The sequence below is a fragment of the Ciconia boyciana genome, chromosome 7, assembly GCF_034638445.1.
Source record: "Ciconia boyciana chromosome 7, ASM3463844v1, whole genome shotgun sequence".
Taxonomy (NCBI): Eukaryota; Metazoa; Chordata; class Aves; order Ciconiiformes; family Ciconiidae; genus Ciconia; species Ciconia boyciana.
Genome location: NC_132940.1, coordinates 55,768,665 through 55,792,186, shown reverse-complemented (window position 1 = coordinate 55,792,186; position 23,522 = coordinate 55,768,665). Strand labels below are relative to the sequence as shown.

Here is a 23,522-nt window from a genome sequence, read left to right as displayed (position 1 = left end):
AAAAAAGAATGTTGTTTATTATTATTGTTCTTCAAAATATGGAGACTTCACTGTGTTCATACTGGAAAATTTAAAATTGTCCTTCCACACTGTATGTTTTGCATCTCTCAAAATGTAACCAGAGGGGTGGAACAAATGGACTAAGAGGAGAACAGGGAAGTGCACAAATGAATAAACTTCCCTATCACTGCAGATACCATGCACAGTTCCCACTACTAAAGTCTTCCTTTTCAGTGCACATTTTCTTCCTTTAAAAGATTACCCAGCAGAATGACATATCTATTGAGACTGAGGTCTTTATCTCTAGAAATCATGCTGCTGTGACAGACTTTCCACTTGCAGAGGTTTAGTCTCCATGACAGACACAGTACTAAATCCCCCATGAGCAGACACAAAACCCAATTCTAGTATTCAATCAGCCTTCAAGGTTGGTGGGTCCCAAACTCCCTTTTGCAATCACTTCTGCTGACTCCTCCTCACCCCCACCTACTGCTGTAAATCAAAGCATGTGAGGAAATGCTGATACAACACACACTTCCAACCAGTGTATCAGCAATGTCTACAGTTGCCTTCTTACAACATCAGGCTGTGATTTTGCTGCCTTTTAAGAGATCTGAAAAGGTAGTGTATGCTCCATGCCTCGCCCCTGGGAACCAGTGTCCTGTTGGTCATTACAGCAACAGAACTTCTAGCCCAGTGCTGGGGGAGATGAAAGAAACCCTTAATTTCCTACAGCAAGAAGCACATGTTGCTAATGCAAACAGTCTTGTGATGTTGCTAATGCAAACAGTCTTGTGAACATTGAGTATTTCTGAAGTAGGGCAGAACTCACTTGCAGGTGTGGATATATTCATTTCCCTCCTGTCTTTGTAGTCATATTCATCACTCTTAATTTTGATGCCACACAAACCACTTCATAACATCATACACTGCCAATTTCAGCATTTCTAACGCAGCAAAGGCAAAATTGTTTGTAAAATAGGCATCTCTGCATCAGACAAGTCTCCATTCTGAACTCATCGCAAGCACATTCATCACAGCTAATCTGTTAATTTTACCCAATCTCATGACATCACAAACACAAGAGCAATGCAGGAATATGGTTGGCAAGTACATGCTCATGAAAAAGAAAGATGGGAAACTATAAATTGCAAGTGATTTAATTATGTCTGTTTTCAAAGTGCACATCATCTCGTTATCCACTCCATCTCACTGTGTCTTGCAGCCCAGGCTAGCTTTTTAATTGTCACATTCACAATCCTAAAAGCAGTCTTGCAAGCCATTTACTTTGACTATAAACTGATTTCAGTCTGAAACATACAAAGGAAGAACCAAGAAGACCTTAGTTTTAGCTTCCATTCTTACATTTGCTATACTGAAAGATGGAGATTGGAGGGTGGCGGCAGTACCTGTTGTACACAGGAAATATAGCATCACGTTGGATCATTGTCTAACAAAGCACTCAACAACTCAAGAGGTGGAAAAATCATTATAGAGTATGCTCCACCACTGGTTTTACTTAAATGAATACCTGAATCATAGAAAACAGAAGTTAAAAAAGCCTTAAGCAATAAGCTGGTTCATTCTCTTCTTTCACTGTGACTGGGGACCAAAGACATGCTCATATAACCACACACTCATACTTCAGTTAAACTCTACACACAAAATCAGTTAATTTCTACTGTAACTATTATCTCTTCCCATTTCAACACTTTCCCATAGTCTCCTCTGATAACTAGACCTACAGTCCTCTTTACACTCCTCTCTCCTGCTCCAGCTGATCGCAGACAGGCAGCACCACCACACAGGCTCCAGTCCTCCTCCAGAATTGCTGAAGGACCCGAAGGCACCCAGGTTTCAGAGGCTACTCAACCCCCCAGCAGTAATGGCAGCAAGTACCCAGATCTCCTACCTTACCCCTGCTTCCAACAGTCTGCTGCTTTATGAGTTTTCCTAAAATATCTGCATGGGGAAAGAATCCCAGCTGCCACCACCACCTTAACAAAAAAAACAAACAGCAGCAAAAAAAAAATACACACAAGAAGAGAGGAATGAACACAAAGTTGCTGGAAACTCTGCTGCCTCCAAGATGCAGCCGTGATGACAAATGTTAAGAAAGTGTGAAGAGCTGGGAAATGGAACGATTCTGTCCTGCAAGCAAGCAGTAGAAGTGAAGACTATAAACTAAAAGACACATTTAAAACTACCTGTCAGTCTCTTGCTCAAATAACAGCTTGGATGCTGACAATGTTGTTTTAAAAATGAGCTGATGTGGAGACCAGGAATCACAAATCCTATAATAAATGAGCCCAAGCATTCAGCTGCACAGAAGACTTCAGCTCTTGCACAAAGACTCTTAACACCTTTGTGTTTGCTTTACTTCAGCAAATGTTGAACAGGCAGATTGTGAGCCAAAGAAGAGAAAAACATCTTCTGGCAAAGATGTGATTATGCACTTTGAAACATTAATCATTAAATTCCTGTTCAGAAAGCTGGATTTTATAGACTCATTAACTTGGACACATCTTTGTGTCTGAAGGCTCAGAAGTTCCAACACAATTCTTATTATAAAATCAGGATTAATGTACACTAATTGATTCTGGAATTCTTAGCCAGATTTACATTATTTGTGGCCATTATTTTAAATGCTTTTATCTCAAATCTATCCATAAAATGATCCAAACATTTTGACAGGGGGCCTTCTGTAAATCCACTTTGGGAGTTAAAGCTACTTAAGGGGTCCCACCACTTTCCCCAGTAATGCAGTCTTCTCACACCCACAATCTTCAAAAAGTGTCTTCCCACATAACAGAGAACTAGAAGGCAGAACCATAAGTGGGTTGAGGAAGCTAAAGAGCCTTGTAAAAATGTTTATCAGAATAACAGGACTTCAGTACACAAGAGCACTGTTGGCATCGATGCTTAAGCAATAACATTTGCTTGCTTGCTTTATGGCTGAGACGCTTTACAAAGTCCTACAAGCTGTTGCCAAAGGTTAGCCCATATAAACCCAAAATCACACTGAAAATTCGTAAAACGCAAAACAATTCTGCCAAGTGATCAAAAGAAAAAAGCCCTCATAAGCAATTACAGGCTGCAATCGTGCTCCCATGGCATTACTTCCAACTGGCAATCCAGTTGGGGAATATGTTTAAAATATGACCACGTTCTCCTCCCCCTGGCCTGAGGCTTTCACCCTTCATTTAGAGCACAGCCACACGAGCTGCTGACTTGACATTCAGCACAATGGAGGGGCAGTCCTGCTGCTGATGGAGGAAGTTTCCACTTCACTGGTACCAAGCCCTGCGCAGGTTCCCAAACAAAGTCCACCCCTCTGGCTCCCTGCTGGAGACCTCCACCACTCTGTTGTGCTGACGGCTGAATCAATGTGGTTATTGAGTAGAACCCTCTGGTGGGAGAGGGAGAGAAGTAACAAAGTGTGAGAAAACTTAAAAGCAGTATTAAAAAAAGATAAATGGTTTATCACAAGTCACACTCAACAACAGGCTACTCTTAGTCAGTCCTAATACGGACATCTGTCATTACTGCAAGTTAAACATAGAAGATAACATCACATGAAATACCAGGATAATATCTGGAGATTTAGTGGGCAAAAGTTTCATCTCCAGACACAATTTCCCCCCCTTCTTAAAAGTCATAGTAAAAATTCTAAATCTGGAGTATATTTAATGTATTTTGAGGTCAGAAGCAACATACCACAGTCCTCTAGTCTGACCTTCCCATAACAGAGTCCAGTAATTTCATCTAAAAATTCCTACATTAAAGCCTAAGATGTGTCTCTAAACTGGGCTGTATATCTTAGAAAGACGGGCAATGTCTATTTTTAAACTAAATTATCTTTAATGCACTGGTTCCTTCCTTTTTTCCTAACACTGGTTTTGCTCAAGCAGTTTGCTTTTGCAATTACATTTTACTACAACAGCAAAACAATGACAAAAGAATGGCCTGATTATTTCCTTCATTTTCATCTGAAAATTGCTCAACTGCTCCTACATAAGGCATCAAAACACAGATGTCAGTGAACCCAGACCCATATACAAAAACCAAACATCACAACTAGCTTCAACTTTGTTCTCTCTGTTACCAGGAAACTAAATGAATCAAGAAGCCAAAAAAGCCTAAAAGTTTCTTCTATAGAACTTCAACAGAGTAGTCAGCTACAGCTTTGTTTCCACCCTACACCAGGATCAATTCTACTGTTGTGATATACAGGCTGCAGATGAAGGACTTCCTCCAAGATCCAGTTTGGTTTGTCTCAGAAGTCATTAACAAAACCATAAAGAAACATAAAGATGCACCAAGACAGTAATGAGAGATTCTCAGCAAAATATAATAGCTAGCATTTTATTCGTTTTACTCATCAGCTGGTTGCACTCAAAACTTCCACGAGAAACAAACACCCTATGTGGCTAAGGATTTTGAATCTTCACCAAAACCAGAACCAGAGAAAACACAATGGAGCTGCCTAACTCCTGCCCAATGACCTTAGCCTCAACTTTCATCTCACCCCTGGGGATGTTCATCTCCTGGATATAATTAAATTTAAGTGACGTTTATAGACATATAAATATTATATAACATATATAAAAAGCTGATACTTAGCTTGTAAGCACCCTAGAATTTCTGAGAAACCAAAGAAAGTTTTGGATTCTTCATTACTTCCGAAGAGAGAGGAAAGAAAGTTTTTCTTAAGCTGCCAGTGCAAAAATTCACAAAATAAAAACCAGGCTGTTGATTGTTACTAACACAGACTAATATGACAAAACCACCAGAACAGATCAGCTGGACATGGAAGGTGGTCAGTTTTCCTTTCAATCCATGATGTTGACCATGGAAGGTTCTCCACAGTTTGCAGAGAACCCTGAAATTGTATTTCCTTTTCACCACGGAACATTTCTCACAGCAGCATTATTAGGAACCTGTAAGGAACCTACACTGGTTTTTTTTTTCTGAAGGTAATTACAACTGCAACATCTGCAGATACTGTAATTCTTAGTAGGCTTTGCCTACAAGAGCCTTATTGGGCTACTGAAAGTTGAGGAATGCTGTTAGGTACATCAACTCTGTTTAACAATCCACTTTAACCTTTTTTTCCAAGATGCATGCAACAACAACACAAGACAAATTAAAAACTCAGATTGCCATATCCTGAAGCATATTCCACTTAGTTTCTTAGATCACAGCCCAGTTAGAATCGCATCCAAATACCTTTGCGCAGTTTATCTCCAATTCTGTAAATTGCACATCTTGAAGGTTAGAGGACTACCGCCATTTCTCTTTATATTTCAGCAATATTTAAACATGAAACCTGTATATGCATATAAGGTAGTATCAATAAATAAACAAACAGAATACTGAAAATAAACCATCACACTGGTCTTGTGATTGAGACTAAAAATGGAAGCGTCTGAAGCATCACTAACATACACTTATTTTTTAGTCTAAATATTTAAGGACTTTACAACTCATTGAAAAATGAAATGTCAGAGAATTAAAGAACAATGTCAAATATATATTTTGAATTCCTTATTAACTCTCCCCAGTAATATTTCAAAAGATTCTAAATATTTATGACTTTCTAAACGATTGGACATGAATTAATCATTTGATACAGAACTATTTCCACAAGTTGCTTTGGTAGTGCAGTGGCAGATAAAAAAAAAAGAAAAGCTTAACGGAAGTTTCATTTCATCCATGAATGAGTTAATAAAGGAGGAATGCAGATATCTAATTGCACAATTTGCAGTCATTTCTGAAGGGCGTGTGTGTAGGCGAGGGGGGGAAAACAGAAGACGGAAAACCTGCAGAGAAAAATGCAACAAACTGACATTTCAGTGTAGACTAAACATGGATGTAAACCCCATCTCTTTCTCTCTTGACAAAAAGGATCTGAGCTATTCCCATGCCAGGAATTTCCTGCAACTACCTCGTGTGCAACACAGCCTCCTTCTCCACAATGTTCTTCTCTGAAATGCCTCCTGATTGCATAAGCAAGACTTGCTAAAGAATGAGAACTTCTAGGAGGCCTCCCACTGTCAGGAGGGTGAGGCTGAGTGCTGCCAACAGGCACAGCAGGTGAACTTGAGGGACATGCACTGACTGAACAACACTGTCATCGGTGTCAGCTCACGTCTAATGTAGACGTGGCTCCATTCAAATAAAATAGTATCGGCAGTTTGAAAACAGAAATAACAGTAAGGGGTGGGGAAAAAAATAATATCTATGCACGGTTCAAATATTCTGGTTATGGTGGACCAGGAGTGGGGTCTAGCAAGATTTAAGGTTTATCATCATTAACACAGGAGAAGAGCTGGACGTGGGGGCAGGACAGAGGCCTGCACAAAAAGCCTGGCCGGAAGCACGCAGTGAAGAACCTGCTGCAGATCTGTAATAGATATACAGGAGGATGTGTTTCTCAGAAATGACTCAAACCTGGGAAAGTTAAAAAAACATCACAAGAGGCAGATAAGTTTTCTAACCATCTGAAATGAAACAATGCACCAAGATGCTACGCAAGCCTACATGCAACTAAACTCATATCATCTTCCTCTGCAAGTTCCTAAGAAAACTCTGTTTTCATCTGTATTTAAAAAAAAAAATTTCCTTTTCAATTAGATATGAACATGTTCATACAGCTTTCATCAGAGCAATCTGCAGGCAACAGTACAGCCTTCAGCTGGTGCTTCATCAAGGTGCCTCCCCGCTCCCAATTTATTTAATTTAACCATTCTAGTGGCTGAAGAGAAGATTTTGTCATATAAATGACATTACAACATCCACTGAGGCATTCCAGAGAAGTGGGAACACTTGATTTTCACTTTGACCAAAACAACTCTTTACTGCAGTAGCCAACAGTGATGCTTCTCAGATGGTAAGATCTGTGAAGAAAATTTATAAAGAGGTAATACAGAACTCAAGTTGACAAAATTACACTTCTATAACTCTGATACTTCCCCCACACTGAAGTGATTGAGGGATAGCATCTACTGCACTGTGAAAGAGAAAATGTGAAAAGCAAAAAAAAATAAACCCCTTCCAAGATAATGCTTCAGCTCCAACACAGGCTTGCACCAGTAACTGATGTTGATGATTAGCAGATGGTTCTGACAGATGCATTGTCTATTTTTTTTTTCCCCAGAAGTTTTAATTCTGATATTTAAATTCAGAGATGTGACATGAAGATCTGCACGTGGCATGCACCCACAAGTAGACCACTGAAGTTGAAGGATTCATCTATCTTTTACTATGCTTTGGTGGTTTTACTCCAGAACATATTTTTTTTCCATTTATGATGCAGACATACTGCCAATAGCTCCATCTCCAGAAAGCAGTAATGATTCCAGCCGCCTTTCAACAAGGAAAAAAATAGCTCAAGTGTCAATGATGAAGGAAAACAAGTTTCATCTGTACAATCAGAAAGAGTGAACACTGGCTGTGTTTAATCCAATGGAAATTTTGGTAAACACTTCAAGTACAGTTAGATTAACGCCAGGAGAGCCTTCAAGATTTATAAAATAAAACAGAAGTTGATTAGACATAGTTGAGCTTAAGTAAAAGTGAATCCAAATGCTTATTAGCCCAACACAGTATTATCCTGTCTTGATTTCCGCTTTTTGTATGTTTTCATGTGCTCTACTCTCTCAGTACTGTCAAGGGTGACAATGGGGAGGTGGTCAGATAAGGAAACAGAATTACCATAGCTGGATTAATCTTTATTTCCTAATATATACTTTTATGAAGAATAAAGATACCAGAAGTCAGTTGCAAATGAATACAGCATGGAATCTTACCGAAGGTTTCCTTTAAACAGGAAAAATAAGGAACAAGTGAAAACTACTTTGCTGGAAATTCTGTTGTATAATCTGAACACACTTTAAGTCAAGTATTTCTATTAAATTTCTGTCAGCAACTTTCTCTTTGGCCCCAAAGTAGCTGTATCCTAAAAATATGAATGCCTTTTTTTTTTTTTTTAAACAAATATAAATTGATTCCCAGCTCAAGCCTGGTGAGCACTAGCAATTCATGGAATGTAACGGCTGGTGACATACAGGGGGTCAGACCATGTCTGGCCTTAAACGCAAGGACTCTATTACACACTTGTCCAGCTAATGTCCTTGGAAGTGAACTCTATTTCCATTTTAATGCAGAACTATAAGATGACATTAGAGACCATACACATATCTGACAAAGCTGGAAGGTAACAAGAGAACACTCATGGTAACAAAAAGCAGCTGCATGAAGAAAGACTTAAAGTAACAGTGCACACACTTAAAATAGCGTGCTAGACAATACTTTTATAAAATTAGTGTAAAAAAATTGGAGTGTTTACAGGGCAGCAGAACTTTTTAGGGTTAACTCTGCCTCTGTCCAGAGAGCGAGTGCGCACACACTACCGTGCATATACCTACGATATCGTAGCGTGAAGGGTCATTTACAGGATCTGCACATCCTGATACAGCTACAAGGAGCATACATCATAGTACTGGAGCACTGAATCAATTAACCCTCTCTGGCTCTTTTCCAGCCAAACCCCCACTCATTTACTTCCCTGCCTTTCAAGCACTGAAGCTGGATACACTGGAACGAGTCAATCAACAAACCAGGGCTGCAGCAGACTGTGAGCTTTGCTAATGAACAAAGAGAAAACTGCACATAGACTCTGCTAATCACTTAAGTAAAATCATCAAAAGAATGGAAGAGAAAGGACAGCAAAAAAAGAACACAACCTTATTTCTATCTTTTTTTAAATGTGGCAAATTCTTCTCCTCCATTCAAGAGTTGGAGAAAACACCTGGATAAGAAATACAGTTTTCCCAAAACAGAAATTCTTAATCTTGGTGTTAGAAGAAACATAAGTGCTAAACAAAAGCACACAAAGAGACAAGCTTTAGAAAAATTATAAAAATCAAAACCAATGAACAACTTGTTTTCCAGAAAGCAGTGAAAAAATCTTATCTTAAAATCCACCATGTGATGAAAAAGAAAATTACAAAGGATCTTCCTGGATGCAAAGCGAACTCTACTAAAATGCAAGAGAAAGAGGTAAGGCTTTCTTCACCTGAAAATTGCAACACATCAAATCTTCTCAGTAACTGAGCATTTGTTCAGCTTAACACCGTGACAGCTGTTTCACTCTCTGCTTGAAGGGGGAAATGTAAGCGTTAAGTCTTCAGCAGAGTTGAGAGAGAGACAGACAGAGAGGGAGGGAGAGAAAAGGCTGTGCTTAATAAAAGCCCTGCTCAGATTACAAAAACAAGTGGTTTACTCACTCCCCCCCCCCCCCCCCAGTAATGGGTAAATTTAGATGTCTCAGTTCCATAAATCTTTACAGTCCCCTTGAGACTGTCACCAGTGTTTTATCGTCTACAGCTTCCTGACCCTCACCTGATAAATTAGGAACTGTAGACATTAAAACGGAAACCTCATACATCACTTCTGAAGATATTTTTGGGGTCACCCTCTGTGGAGAAATAGGATTCTTAATAAGGGGAAATATGGGAACTGCCGTCTGCCTACGCACACGCTGCTGGAGACTAGACACTTGGGAGAGGAGGAGTTGCATACACACAACGCAAGCATCTGCCTTTGCATCAGTTTGTACTTACAGAGAGCAAATCTACGTACACTGTATCTAAAGGGAACCATTTGGCATCCAAATTCATCTATCACTTTTTACTGCTGTAGAAAGAAAAAAAAAAAGGAAGCTAATGCATTGCTTACTTTTCACAGCTATTGAATTGTCTCCTATAATCTTCTGAAATCTGAACCTCGCTATAAAGGGGAGACCAGACCACTGAACCCTACCAACCAGAGATGGACACAAGACAGGACTTTCATTTTTAAGACTTAATTGCATCCAGCAAGGCACAGGATAAAAAAAATTGGATACCAGCTCAGACACGGTTACAGTATCTCAAAATAGCAGATGACCAGTTTACCATACTGACCATGCTGGCCTTTCTTCAGGACCATCCTGGACCAGAGAGGAACAGTGAACTCTTACGCCATACACAATTCCTGTGCAAAATACAGCTCCTGAATACATTCTGCTGGACACAAAAATGTCCTATCCTTTACATTTCTTGAACGGGTCTGGAGTTGGCAATGGATCTTTGTCACCTCTCTCAGTAACAGGAGAACCCAAGCAGGACTACCCAAGCGATGAACAAGGAAACAAAGTGCGTTGGGCAGCTTTACTGATCCTCCTGGTGATAATCCCCACCATTGGGGGGAACATACTTGTCATACTGGCAGTGTCTCTGGAGAAAAAGTTGCAATATGCTACCAACTACTTTTTGACGTCCTTGGCAGTGGCAGATTTGCTTGTGGGTCTGTTTGTGATGCCGATTGCCCTTCTCATAGTATTATTTGGTAAGTACAGCACGTTTGTTTTGTCAGGCTAGTATATGGGGTACAATTTGGGAAGGTCTAATTTAAACAGAAAAACTGTTTGCTTTCCACCATTACAATTTTAAAAATCACTTGGATGAGGGCTGCTAAATCTTCTCTCCCTCTCATCTTAATATTGCTTACTGTCTTTAGGGGAAGTATACCCACTGTGAATATTCCTTCCTTTGAAACAAACCATTCAAAAATCACCTGAGACTTAGAACTGATACTAAATTGGAGCTGGACACGGGAAATTATATTTTGTACAGTGTAATATTATTTTTAACAACATCAGCACAATGTTGGTATCTGTTCTATTGGATATTACACTAATCACAGGCAGTCTTCTCTTAAGAAACATGAAATGAAGACTAGGTATCTGTTCAGTACACTGAACAGGTTTTGAACTTTCTAGGAGTCAGGCACCTGATTTTACCTTAGTATTGACTCCAAGCTCCACGAGCAGTCAGAGATGGTCCCTGGCACCATCGGTGTCAAAAACTTTACCAGTACTGGTTTCAGAGAAATTGATTTTCTCCCACCCTGGGGAAAGTGGCAGGTTCGTAAAGCGTCCCAAAGAATTAACTGATCTGTCAAGCCAAGGAAGCCTCAATCTGTGTACCTAATGTTTGAGACTCAGATTTATCATTTAGTCTGGTTCATATGGAACAAAATAGGTGTTTTTTTACATGAGCATATATTGGGTATAACATTTTCTTTCTGGTTAGTCATTACAGAACAAGCTTGACTTTTTCATATTCTCTCATGTCCAGCTTAATTCAGATATTGCTTTTGACAATCAGAGGCAGCTCCATGGGAAAGTCTCTTTTACCCCTGAAGTTTCTTTAAGAATACATTTTAAATAGTCTATTTTCATATCATACAAATGGGAAAAAAAATCAACGAGACAGGTTTTTCAATAAACTTAGGGATTTACACAATTATCTTTAAGGTATAGATACCACTGGGCCCTAGATAATGAAAGGCTGCAGGAGTTCATTTTTCCTATGCTAGATCTCCAAGAGTTACCTGAGCAACAAGCAAACACATTCATAAACTTTATTTCAGAAAGGCCATCAGTAGCTTTTGTTTGCTGCAGAAAACTGGTATCCCTTTATTAACAAATGTGTTTATTCACTAAATGCTGTGAGACTGAATTTCTGTATGTTACAGACTGCTTCTCCCTAAACAGAAGTATGAACTGGAGGTCAGAATTCAGTGCTGGGATCATAAAATAGTCTTTTTTCAAGCAACAGTTTCTAAAAAGACAAATGAACATACATGACCAGGACTGTGATTTCTAACTTGAAAAAAACACAGCCACTTAGGAAAAACCTTGGTATGTCATGTATGTTCACATGTGTGTGTAGAGGCAAGAAATAGGTATGTACATACATACAGATACTGTAACTGCTTTGTTCCTGCCAAAGGCCTCATTAATAATAAAACTAAAACTACTAACCATAGAAAGTACTAGTATTGGACTAGCAATCAATACAAAGGGAAGGCAAGCTCTGGATTTTGTGGAGTTGTTTTATGGTGGTGATGGAGTTTTTTTGTTTTGGATTTTTTTTTTTTATTATTTTCCTTTTGCCAAACTAATAAATCTTTTCTTTTTAACTTTATAAAGAGACTATTGCTCCTTAATCTCTCAATTAATCCAGTGCTAACCTTGGTTACAACAGTTTAAAACACGCTAGGAATCTTAATTTAAAAGTCAAACAAAAGCATCTTTCATGTTGCAGGAAGCTTACAAGAAAGTAGCAAAATTAGTTATAATTAACTAAGTAAGACTGTGACCAGCCTTTCACATAGCAGTGGTTAAAACTGAAATTTCTTGCATACAAATCTCTCTTTGGCAGCCAACCAGAAAAACTGCTTTGCCTCTTCACCGACTGGGAGAAGATGCTGAGGTGTTTATAGAAGTTCAAAGCATGAGAAAAACATGAGGAGTTACTGGAACAAAGCTAGAACAGACATTTAAATACATAACAAGTCTAAATCTTGAAGCTACATTAGCCAGATAGCTACTTGAACATAGAGTAATCATTGATAGCCAGAGAGCCAATTAAATCCAGGCTCCTGGCACTTCCACACAGGAATGTTTCCATAATAATGAAATAGCTGGGTGCAGCTTCTAGATACAGAATACAAATATTATGCTTCCGATTTGGGACTGATCTCTAATTATGAGGTGAATATTTGAAGGAAAAGGTGTGAACTAAAGTGCAGTCACATTAAATGATCCTGACTGTAAAAACTAATGTGTCACAGAGTGTTCAAATTCAAAACCTACTACAGATATTGGCTCCATGCCCTGACAGTACGCTTACAGAAAAATCTTCAGAAATAGACTGTCTCAGTAATAAAGAGCTGCCCCTTTTATAAAATAAATAAATCTGTAACTCGCTCACAGGTATAATACCACAAACAGCAGAGTGACCAAGATGTACTCTGGTACAAATACACATTGCAATTTTAATTTAGGAGTGCGAGTGTCAGAATATACAAACAGTTCATTGCTTTTATTGCTTGCTAAATTCTTCTAATTTCTCCAAAAAAAAAGGAGGGTGTGTTAGGAATAATTGCATTCTCTGAAATCTAGCTTTCAAAAGAGTTATCCAAATTTCTAACACTGAGAACTTTTGAAGGAAAGCAAAAATGTTGCTATTCATCGGATAGCGAAATTAGCAAATAAACTTGAGAGATCCTCTCATTTGCAAAGCCTGCATCAGGAAGAAGTCTGTTATCCCCAGCTTGGTGGGCAATGGGTTACTTGGAGACAGTGCATGTACCATCTTTTAAAATATATTCTCTATTCCTGATACTCATCCACTTAAAAATCAGAAGGTAATGCTGATCATCCTAGGCTGCAAACCATTATTTTTAAAATCTGTCACAAGCAATCGCCATCTTAATCTTCCCTCATTACTGATGACGAACCACAGCAAACCTTCCCTTCTTGCTTGCGCAAACTACCAGAGAAAACTGCTTTAACTGAGGGCTACTTTCCAAAATCTCAAATCTAAAGATAAGACAACAAAGGTTTATTCCTCACAAAGCAACTCTAATAAAAAAAATTACTTTAACTAAATTCAAAAAACTATGTGACAGTGAACAACTACTGTTGTAGCAGAGAAATAAAGGCAGGCAACCACGGGGGTGAAACAGCAAGACAGCAGCCTGGAAACGCCAGGCCTATGCAGTCCACAAAGCTGAATACTGACACAAGGGTGAACACCACACATGCAGGCTACAGACACACACACACCAATTTGAAGACTGAAGCCTAGGCTTAAGTCAGCTAGTGATTAAAAATACCCAATTTCCATCTCAGTAAAAGCATAATTATCTAACAGCAACAAAATCCCTTACAGGCAACACATTTCAGCAGCCTGTAACAAAATCCTTTACAGGCAACACATTTCAGCAGCCCTTATAGCAGAAGAATAAACTGTTTCCAAGTCTATTTAAAGATCTCTCTTAATCATGCTTATATATGTACACAAGCAGTACTTTCTCCCAAGCTTTCAAAAAACCTTTTGGCTTATGGCAAAAGTAGCTCTTCTATACTGTACCTTGTTTTAAGGATTACATGTTTCCAAGGTATTTCCTATAAATAAAGCTTTTCTTAAATAAAGATTAATCAAGGGTAGACAGTTGTGGTAAAAGCTCATCTTACTTCTCTTAAGGTGCAAGACAAATCTTAAAAGACGTATTTTATCTTGTATTGACTCAAAATAAGGAAAGTAACCTGCAACAGCAGCACTGCTCGCTGCAGTGCTGGGAAGATCCGAGGCAGGGCTTGTAGGAAGGAGGAATATCTTTTTATCTTATACCACCTGACAGTTGGAGAAACCAGACAAGTTTTCAGGCAGGCAAGTTTGTCAGGTAACCTAGGCATTTTAAAAAAAAATTTAAAAACCCAATCCATTAGCTTGTTTGAATCAGCATTTCAACTCCAAAAGAAAAAGGAGGTGGAGAATCTCAGTCAGCCCAGTAAATGCTCTGGTTTGCTCCAACAGTGTGGATCTATACTAGGAGAATCAGAACTTGTAACAATCCAAACTAAGCATGACCTGCTAATGGTTTCGTATCACCGCTTGGCAGGACATACTAATTTTACCTTCAGTCTGAACTATAAAGCAGGACAACAAACAAGCAGGTCACTGTCATGTTCTAGGGTCAGAGATGCCTTCTGGAGTCCTGAGGGGAAATTAATATTCCATCTTTTCCCTACTCCTAAACTAACAGAATAGGCCAACATTGATACACACCACCACCTCCAGGAAAGCACAAAATCTCAGCCCAGAGCAGTCCCTCAAACACTAGGCATAGAGCTTCTAACACAGGTGTAACCAACAAATCAAAATAAGTAAAAGCAAAATATACCACAGTATGAATCCTAGACAACTACATGACTCTTCTGGACTTTGAAGTATCAGTTTCACAATATTTGTTTTGTGTAAATAATAAGCACATTCTTCAATTCTTATCAGCCTCTGCATTTAAAGTCTACTCTGATTTTGTTTGGATAAAAACATCATATCATACACACAAATATAATAGTACATAATGCTATAATCATGAATGTGACAACTTACTGCCTTCTGCACCCAGTTCAAAACAAAACGAAAATAAAGAGAAGACAAAGCTTTCTCTGTTCAGTTGCACTTAACTAACAAAAGCTCTTACAACTCAAAAACATGCAAGGTTGCTTTGCATCAGACAGCTGTTTAAATACATCTATATTTAAAAGAAGGAAAAGAGCTTTTTGTTGCAAAATATTTAAGGGTTTTCTTCTGCAAAGAGTAAATTAACTACAAAAGGAAAGAATTTATCACACTGCAATTCTGCAGAAAGCAAAGCAGTTATAATCCACGGAGCGGCTTGTAAGTACTCTCCAACAGAAGTATTAGCTGCTTGCTCACTTGAAATCCAGCTGTATTATCTGCCATCCTTCAAGATGTAGAATACATTTTCCATTGTTCACGTTTTATCTGAACTAATCCTTCATCACAGAGTCAAAAGTGGTTGTCTTATTTTTCTGGAGCAAGCAAAAACATTTAAAGCCCATCAAATCAATTATTTCTTTTAACTGTTTTTTTTTTGTTGTTTTGGTTTTTTTTCTTTTTTTTTTTCAGCTGGTTACATGAGCCACAAGACATTTTCGTTTTCCTTTTTTTTTTTCCTTCAGAAAGGCACCATACCTTACTGCCAGCTGAAAATGTAGATAGAAAAACTAAATATGAGTAAGCGTTTCATAATATACTAATTACAACTTTCTCATACCTGCCTGACAGAATAATTTTTTGAAGCATAATTTCAACCATAATATCTATTTTAGGAAATATGCAGCTAGATACTAAAATTTACTGGTTAATGATTTGAAAGTAGACCGCCTCTTTCCCTTCTGCCTCACTGCCTACGTCATCCTCACCTGGAGTCCACTGCTTTGGGGATGGGTGAGGTTGGGTTCAGGGCTCCATCCATCCGCTTTCCTTGTTCAACGGGCAAGGTTTCACACCATAGGTAAGAGTGCGGACAAGTATGTGCTACGTCTGACTTTATAAAATTTTCCATCCTCTGGAGTTTATAATTCAAGTCAAGGCAGCACCATTATAATTTCCATCTACCAGTCACATTATGAAAAAATGTTTTAATCTCAAACTACTGCAACATTACCACACTGATAAGACTGGGCATTACAATAGTCCAGCTCATTTGACATTCTCAGCACGCAGATCTATTTATTCAGATCAAGGAGATTAAAACCAATGTGATTTGTTAGAAATGTCTTTTTTTTTTCCTTAATTGTCATTCAGCAAAGAACTGATTTCTCTGGCAATACTATTAATGTGCCTACTGATTGAGTACAGCTGAATTTTGTAAGGAAGGAGAATATATTTAGTAGATCAACTTCTGCCATCAGAAATAGAAAAAACTTCTGTGTTCACACATTTTTCCCTAGGACTAGAGAACATTCTTACAGACACACAACACTAAGGTGCACCTCAAATTGAACACTGCTAGCACTGGATTGCAATACAAACTACTTGTGAGTGAAAATAAAGCAGTTAAGAAAAAAAATAATCAGAGTTTCATTAAAGTTCATTCGCTTTGGTATTGTAAACATTGATGGGGAGACCCAGCTCTCAAAAAAATATGAGCCTTTTGGAAAGCTGAACAATACAAAACCTTTATGTTGGACACAATGCAGTTGACAGACCCTATGTTTGCTATAAAGATTAATATTAAGACAGATAACTACTGGAAGAAGTTACAGGATGCCAGACTTAAAATCCAAGCCATCACTCTTGGGGGGGCGGGGGGGGGGAGGGCCCGCCGGGAGGGGAAAGACACACATGAAATCCCTTCAATTTTTATCAAATCATTACTGAGACAGAAGAGCTTTGCTTTGCCACATTAGTACTCAACTGTATCTGGTCAAGTGACACAGTAAACTAATTTTAAAACTGTGTGAACTAGATTCTTCAAGGTCACCACTAAGATTCAACCACGGTTCTGCACTGATTGACTAATAGATTGGGTATGACCTGTTATCCCCTCCATTTAATACAACCTTGAATCATAGGACTATCAAGTAGACATAGCTGAAAATAATCATTTAACAGCAGGGTGCAAGGGCCAAGCACAGTCATGGCCCATTTTTAAAAAACTTTTTTATCCAGAGTCCTTGCCACAAAAAGCTTATGATCTAAAAAGAACAAAAAGACAGGAAAAGGCTTGTAATACACAAACAGCCTGATCAATATGATGGAAGCAACCATGCCAGTTAGGAGCTAACTAAAACGTAAGACAGAATCTGGCTGAGGCAGTGGCAAAGCTCAGTTCCTGTAGTATTATGAACTTCTCAAAAGGTACTGATGCCAAGGGAAAACCACATACTGAAAACTCTCAAAAAGCTTAGATTCTAATGAGTTTTCTGTTCTCTTTCAGACAATGCCTGGCCTTTTCCAGCTGCCTTGTGTCCTATCTGGCTGTTCCTTGACGTCCTCTTTTCCACAGCTTCCATCATGCACCTCTGTGCCATCTCACTAGACCGCTATATTGCGATTAAAAAGCCAATCCAGGCTAGTCAGTACAATTCATGGGCTACAACAATCATCAAAATCATCGTGGTTTGGCTCATTTCAATAGGTACGTGAGACTCAGAGACTGGAAAAGGAATGCAGAAACTTTTCACGTCCAAAACAATAGATGAAAGCTGGACAAAATGGAAAATTTGGCCAAGTACTATTGATTAGCAGACCCTAACACCCAGGCTGGCCTAAATCCACCTCTTGGATCATAAATAGCTACATCATAAAAATCTGCCTGAACCGCTCCTTATCAGGCTTACCAGAAAGGGCAAGGATTGAGTAGGGATTATCATCATTCTTCTTCATGTTCCTAAAAGTCCAAAAAAACAGAAGACAATATCTGCATGCATAGCATGTCTTCTGGGAAAGCAAGATTTCATGTTCCTGTGGTAGTATATTCTGTCCCAAACACAATTTTAAGCCTTGAGTAGATGCTGCTAAAATCTGCGCCTTACAATTGTCCCATGAAGCAAGTAACAAAAGGTTAATTACTTACATCAAAGATTGAAAGATAAATGAGTGGCTGGTAACATTCACACTGAAGACTGAGATGCACTGGCAATATAGCATATAGAAAGGCTAACTTCTAAGAAAAAAAACAACGAAACAAACAAAAACAAACCAACAAAAACCCCCCAAAAACCCAAACCCTGAACAGTTTATATAAAGTATGCCAATGCATAAACTTTTATGATATTAGCACCTCTGTGATGTGCATGTGGCACCTCACCTTAAAAAAATCTGTTAAATGAGCTAAGGCAGTGAAAACATTTAATTCGAGTAACTTAATGCATGCTGCAGACAGCCACAGGCATAATGCTGTATGCTCTGTGTGCAAGAGAAAGAACAAAATTATTCTGGATTATTAAGGCCAATGATGCATAGGAGAATGGGTACATCCATCTCCTTGGCTGAGGCATACATACCTAAACCCAAAAATCCCAACTTGAAAAAAAATCTGGAAGAGCTGCGATGATAGGAGAAAAGATGCTATCTCTATTTTATCACAAAAAAGGAAACTGTTAGCATGACAAGACATTTACAAGTTGACCTTTTAACGCCTGATTTATTGTTATTAATCAGTGCTGTACTTTTTCATTTATTTTTTACTTAACAAAAAAGTACTCTGCAGCTGAGCCAGGGTTCTCCAAATCAAAGGTTAATTTGGTTCAATCCTCATTTTAAATGTCTGCTGTATCTGAAGGTATGCCTCTTATTAAGAAAGGGATCAAGTGCCTGAAGGGTAAAGCATTTTGCTCTTGCTGCCTTCAACCAACTTCAGTAAGCAGAGTAGCAGAGGAATACAGTAAATCCCTAGATCTCATTAAGTGGTATCAGGAAACATAGCACAAATAACCTTCACCAGACAGCAAGGAACCTATTGTTTTTGTTGTAATGTCAGACTGCTGGCAAATGAAGTGCTGACTATAATTTAGTGGTTATAAAAAATTCATTTAAAAGACAAGACTGCTAACATTTTTTTTAAACGAGTGGTGAATTACAGACCTAGCTAGCCTCATTTAAACACTCTTAAATATGCAAGAGACTTTAAACAACAAATCCATCTCAAACACACACTGCATAATTCTGGCACCTATTTAACTACTTGTATATATGAAAGAGTCAAGCAGGGTGAAAAAAATCAGCTGTGTCCAGGCACTTGATGTGGTTAAGATAAGAGAGAAAGAAAAGTTTTATGTATTTACAGAACTGCCCTTCAAAAAGTGCAAAGGTTACCCCGGGGTGGGGGGGAAGCAGATAGCATTAGGGAAACATATTTCACTGGAGGAAAAGCCATACTAATTCTAACAACCAGAGTCAAAGCAATTAATGTGTTTTACACTTGAGAAGTTGGCAACTTTTATACTGCTTCCTCAATCACTAAGGGTTAGGCCCAATCTCCTTAGAAAGGGCACCCTGCTCAAGCTGAGCTTGCCAAGTCTCACAAAGTACTATTTGCCCAATTACCTACATGATGCTCTCAACAATTCACGTTCTCTGTCATCCTGTGCCTGCTCCAGAGCTCAGGAACTACCTTTCTTTAGAGACCCTGAGGCTTCAGGCCCAAAAAAAGAGATTGCCAGCGATTACCATACGCTAAGTACTTGGTTTTTCTCCTGTAGGCATTGCTATTCCAATCCCTATCAGAGGCATTGAAGATGGAAATGGCAACTCTACAAACATCACATGTGTCCTGATGCCTGATCGTTTTCATGACTTCATTCTGTATGGATCAGTGGCTGCGTTCTTCATTCCCCTCGCTATCATGATAGTCACTTATTTTCTGACAATCCAAGTGCTACGCAAGAAGGCCTACTTGATCAACAAGCCACCTCAGCGTTTCACTTGGTCAACAGTGTCCACAGTATTTCAGCGTGACACAACACCTGCCTCCTCACCAGAAAAGGTGGCCATGCTAAATGGCTCCAGAAAGGACAAGACTTTATCCAATGACATGCCTATCTGCAGAACATCTACGATTGGGAGGAAGTCCATGCAAACCATAACCAACGAACAAAGGGCGTCAAAAGTTCTGGGGATTGTATTTTTTCTTTTCTTGTTGATGTGGTGCCCATTCTTCATAACAAACATAAGTTCAGTTCTGTGCAACTCCTGCAACAAGGAGGTTTTTCAAAAGCTTATGGAGATATTTGTTTGGATAGGATATGTATCCTCAGGAGTGAACCCTCTTGTCTATACACTCTTCAACAAAACATTTAGGGAGGCTTTCAGCAGATACATCACTTGCAGCTATCGGACCACAAAGCCTATCAAGGCCCTTCGGAAGCGCTCCAGCAGGATCTCTTTCAAAAGCTCTGTGGCAGAAAATTCCAAGCTCTTTGTCATGCATGGGATGAGAAACGGGATTAACCCCATTATGTACCAGAGCCCAATGAGGCTGAAGAGCTCACCCATCCAAGCATCATCGGCCATTCTGCTGGATACATTGCTGCTCACAGAGAATGAAGTTGATAAAACAGAAGAACAAGTCAGCTATGTATAGTGGAATGGCAGCCATGTCCATATCATAGTATTACTGTATGTATTATTCTAGGTAACTGTGCTATAAGAGGGTATAAATACTATTGTTTTCTGTTATTTATGCAAGCAATATCTTATAAATTTATATTAATTCCTCTCTTCCAAAGTCTCCTCCACTTTAACCCCAACCCCACGGTGGCAACGACAACTTCATTCCATGAAAAATGACTAATGCAGAACTGTAGCCTACAGGAAGAGGGAAATAAATAAAAGGTAAATCAGCTTGAGTATCTGACCTCAGTTCTCATCATCTTCAGTCCCTTCAAAGTACATTTTTTATGAGAAAAGCATCTGTACAAACACTACTTTAACATTCACTCTGGCAAGAAGACAGAACACTCTGTAGGTTGATGCTCTATGATGAAATTAGCAGGGGGATACAAGCCTGCTGGTTTTAATTTAAATCCACCTTTACTCTGTGTAAACAAAACAGCACACAAGCTCACTGCATTGCCTCCTACAGACACATTCCTCTGCTGAGACTGTGTATCCAAGTACGAGCTTTTCTTGTTCTCTGAGGGTATGTATATCACAAGCAGAATCACTTGCTCCAGAGACCAGAAGGTGTACGTGCCCATTCCACAGGGGTAAAACTGGTTCTTAGCAAGGTGAGAAAAAAATTCCACGTGCTGAAATTATCCCTTTGTGGTTTTACTATAGGGTGGGCAGAATCTCCTACCCACCTGAATTTCATCTCCATTACTCTCAGATACACATAAGCCTGGTATTGTCAGATTTGTCACAGAAAATTGCCCTTTGTTCTTTTCATACTAAGAAAATGAGAGCATTTAACCAAAATAGCACAATACCACATCAATGATCATGAGTAAAACAGGACAGGCAGTGCCTGGAACATCCCTTTAGTTTTTATGAACAAAATTCCTTTTTTATGACCACTAGAACTTCAGTGAAAGCCTTGTCTCATCCAATATAGTTCCCACAAAGCAGAAAAATCACAGATAGAATAGCTATTTCACTTGAAAATAAGAGCAACTGTTTAAGAGACAGCAGAGACAACAGTACTATCTAGACCTGCACACATTTGCAGTTTAGCTTAGCTGAAAATAATTTCATTGGACTAATGGCATAAGATTACAGATCACAACCTGCACTCTCTCAAACATGCTCAAGCCTTCCATCAGAGCACAAAATTCATAGAAAGAATCGCTCCTCACAATCCGTAAAAGCTACCAGAGTCTATCATCTGGGAAATCAGGAGCTTCTGACAGTTCCAGACCATCTCTCTTTGGGAAGGGAAATCTGATTTCCCCAAGGTACTGGAGTTCTTACAGGAAGCAGCCAGCTCACCATAATTTTCAATAGTTTCCATTTACAGTAAAATTTTCAGCTTGGGCTTTGCTTTAATTTTTAATGTTTTCAGAACTCTTTAGTTACACACTAGAATGATGTACAGCAGAAGGCTTAGGTTTTTTCATCCGCAGAACAGAAAGTACTAAAGATAACATGTCCTTCCAATATTCATTTTTATATATGTAATTTAAAACGTATGCAAGTTCAAAACAGAGCCTAACATAACAACTGCCAGAGAGTTCCAGGTGAAAGTATTAAAAATACTTCTGTGGTACTTACAGTAATTTGTCTCCTTCCTTCCCTTTTTGGTGATAGTCACTAGCCACTTAAGTTAGAGTAAGCTCTAACTGCTGTTACTCCTCTTCCGCTAATCAAAATTTAAGAGGATCCTGTAGTTAAAAGCAAGAATTGATGGATTGCTATAGCTGTGAAAGATGCCTACATCTAAAAATATTTGAGAAATCAAAAGCCTTTAATAAGACCTAGATTACTCTGAAGCTCAAGGGGGGAGGGAGTAGGAATAAAACAAACCCGAAAAACCCCAGAACTTCTGGGTACATAGCTGAAAACATCACAGACTAGTGTCTCATTTAACCTAAAGCAGTCACTCTGGAACCAGGTAAAAGTGCAATCACATCCATGCACAGAGTGATCACAGCAAAAAATTAAAAGCATCATTTGCAATGCAGGAACCAGCCTTCATGAGGGATAACACCAAGAGGCAAAACAGGCACAGCACCGTTCTTGAGGGGTTATTTCCCAGCAGCCAGAGAGCAAGAAGCAGTCATCTTTGAAAAGTTATCTTGCTACTTAAATAAATCCATGCTGATTAAACAGAAACCACTCATACAACAGGCAGCAATCATCTACTTTCAGCAACAACTTAAATTTTCCCTTTCCAGCAGGAACATCACAGCTGGCTCACAGCATCTGGAAAGAACAAGAGGTAACTGAGTTCTCTTCAGTCTGACCCTGTTCTTGTACAACTATCAGTCTGCAATAAGCAATGACACGAGGAGTAATTTGCCCTAAGTGTCCCACAGAGAACAATTCCAAGGCCTCTTCGTAATCAGTGGTTAGACTCCACCAAAAGGAAACAATCCTTGAAAAAGTCTCACCCAGCAAAGATGTATTTTGTCAAGCCAGCATATAGATTTCTCAATTTTAGTAACCATAAATAGAAGCTCAACATGTTCCAGTTACTGAATTTAGTCAGCAACAATAAACCTCAATCAAAAGGACTAGTGACTAATCAAAAATACAGTCCTCCTACAGAGAAAGGAAATTTCTCCATAGACAGAAACACATCATCAAGAAAACATGCACATTCCATTTAACACACTGACTGTAAAAAGAAATTGCTTGTCCACTGACAAAGCGAACAAGCTAAGAATTCAGGTAACAGTCTTGGAAAGCGTAAGGACAGATGGAGAAGAAAGATGAAGAGAAGATACAGAACTATGAAATAAAAGGACAACATAATGGACAGCAGAGATCTTGTTTTAGCAACTGTATCTACAAGAACAGATTTGAACAAAGACATTACCTTCATTAGCAAGACATGATTGAAAATAAGAGAGTCACTGCAAGCTACTGTAAGAAAGCAGAAGTTTGTTGTATGGTAACTAAGGACAACACTGCTCGTGTGGTACAACA

The 23,522-nt window shown here is 38.8% G+C and overlaps 2 protein-coding genes and 1 long non-coding RNA gene across 4 annotated transcripts in view; 1 reads left to right on the top strand and 2 right to left on the bottom strand.

The window, feature by feature from the left end:
* The window catches only part of PSMD1 (proteasome 26S subunit, non-ATPase 1), a 75,953-nt gene that overhangs the window by 26,460 nt on the left and 25,971 nt on the right, over nucleotides 1-23,522 (bottom strand). The gene's annotated exons all lie outside the window — the stretch shown is intronic.
* Nucleotides 3-22,935, bottom strand: LOC140654912 (uncharacterized). Its single transcript, XR_012043566.1, has 3 exons — nucleotides 22,606-22,935; nucleotides 22,146-22,255; nucleotides 3-947 (listed from the first exon to the last, which is right to left on the bottom strand). It is a non-coding gene; the product is annotated as an uncharacterized lncRNA (long non-coding RNA).
* HTR2B (5-hydroxytryptamine receptor 2B) lies at nucleotides 9,335-20,783 on the top strand. Of its 2 annotated transcripts, XM_072868794.1 has the most exons (3): nucleotides 9,336-10,392; nucleotides 17,371-17,571; nucleotides 19,637-20,783. In XM_072868794.1, the coding sequence occupies exons 1-3, from the start codon at nucleotides 10,083-10,085 to the stop codon at nucleotides 20,515-20,517; spliced, it is 1,392 nt and encodes a 463-aa protein (XP_072724895.1). In that variant the 5' UTR covers nucleotides 9,336-10,082; the 3' UTR covers nucleotides 20,518-20,783. The 2 variants fall into 2 exon arrangements, with proteins under 2 accessions (XP_072724896.1, XP_072724895.1); XM_072868795.1 differs by lacking the exon at nucleotides 17,371-17,571 and having other exon boundaries at nucleotides 9,335-10,392.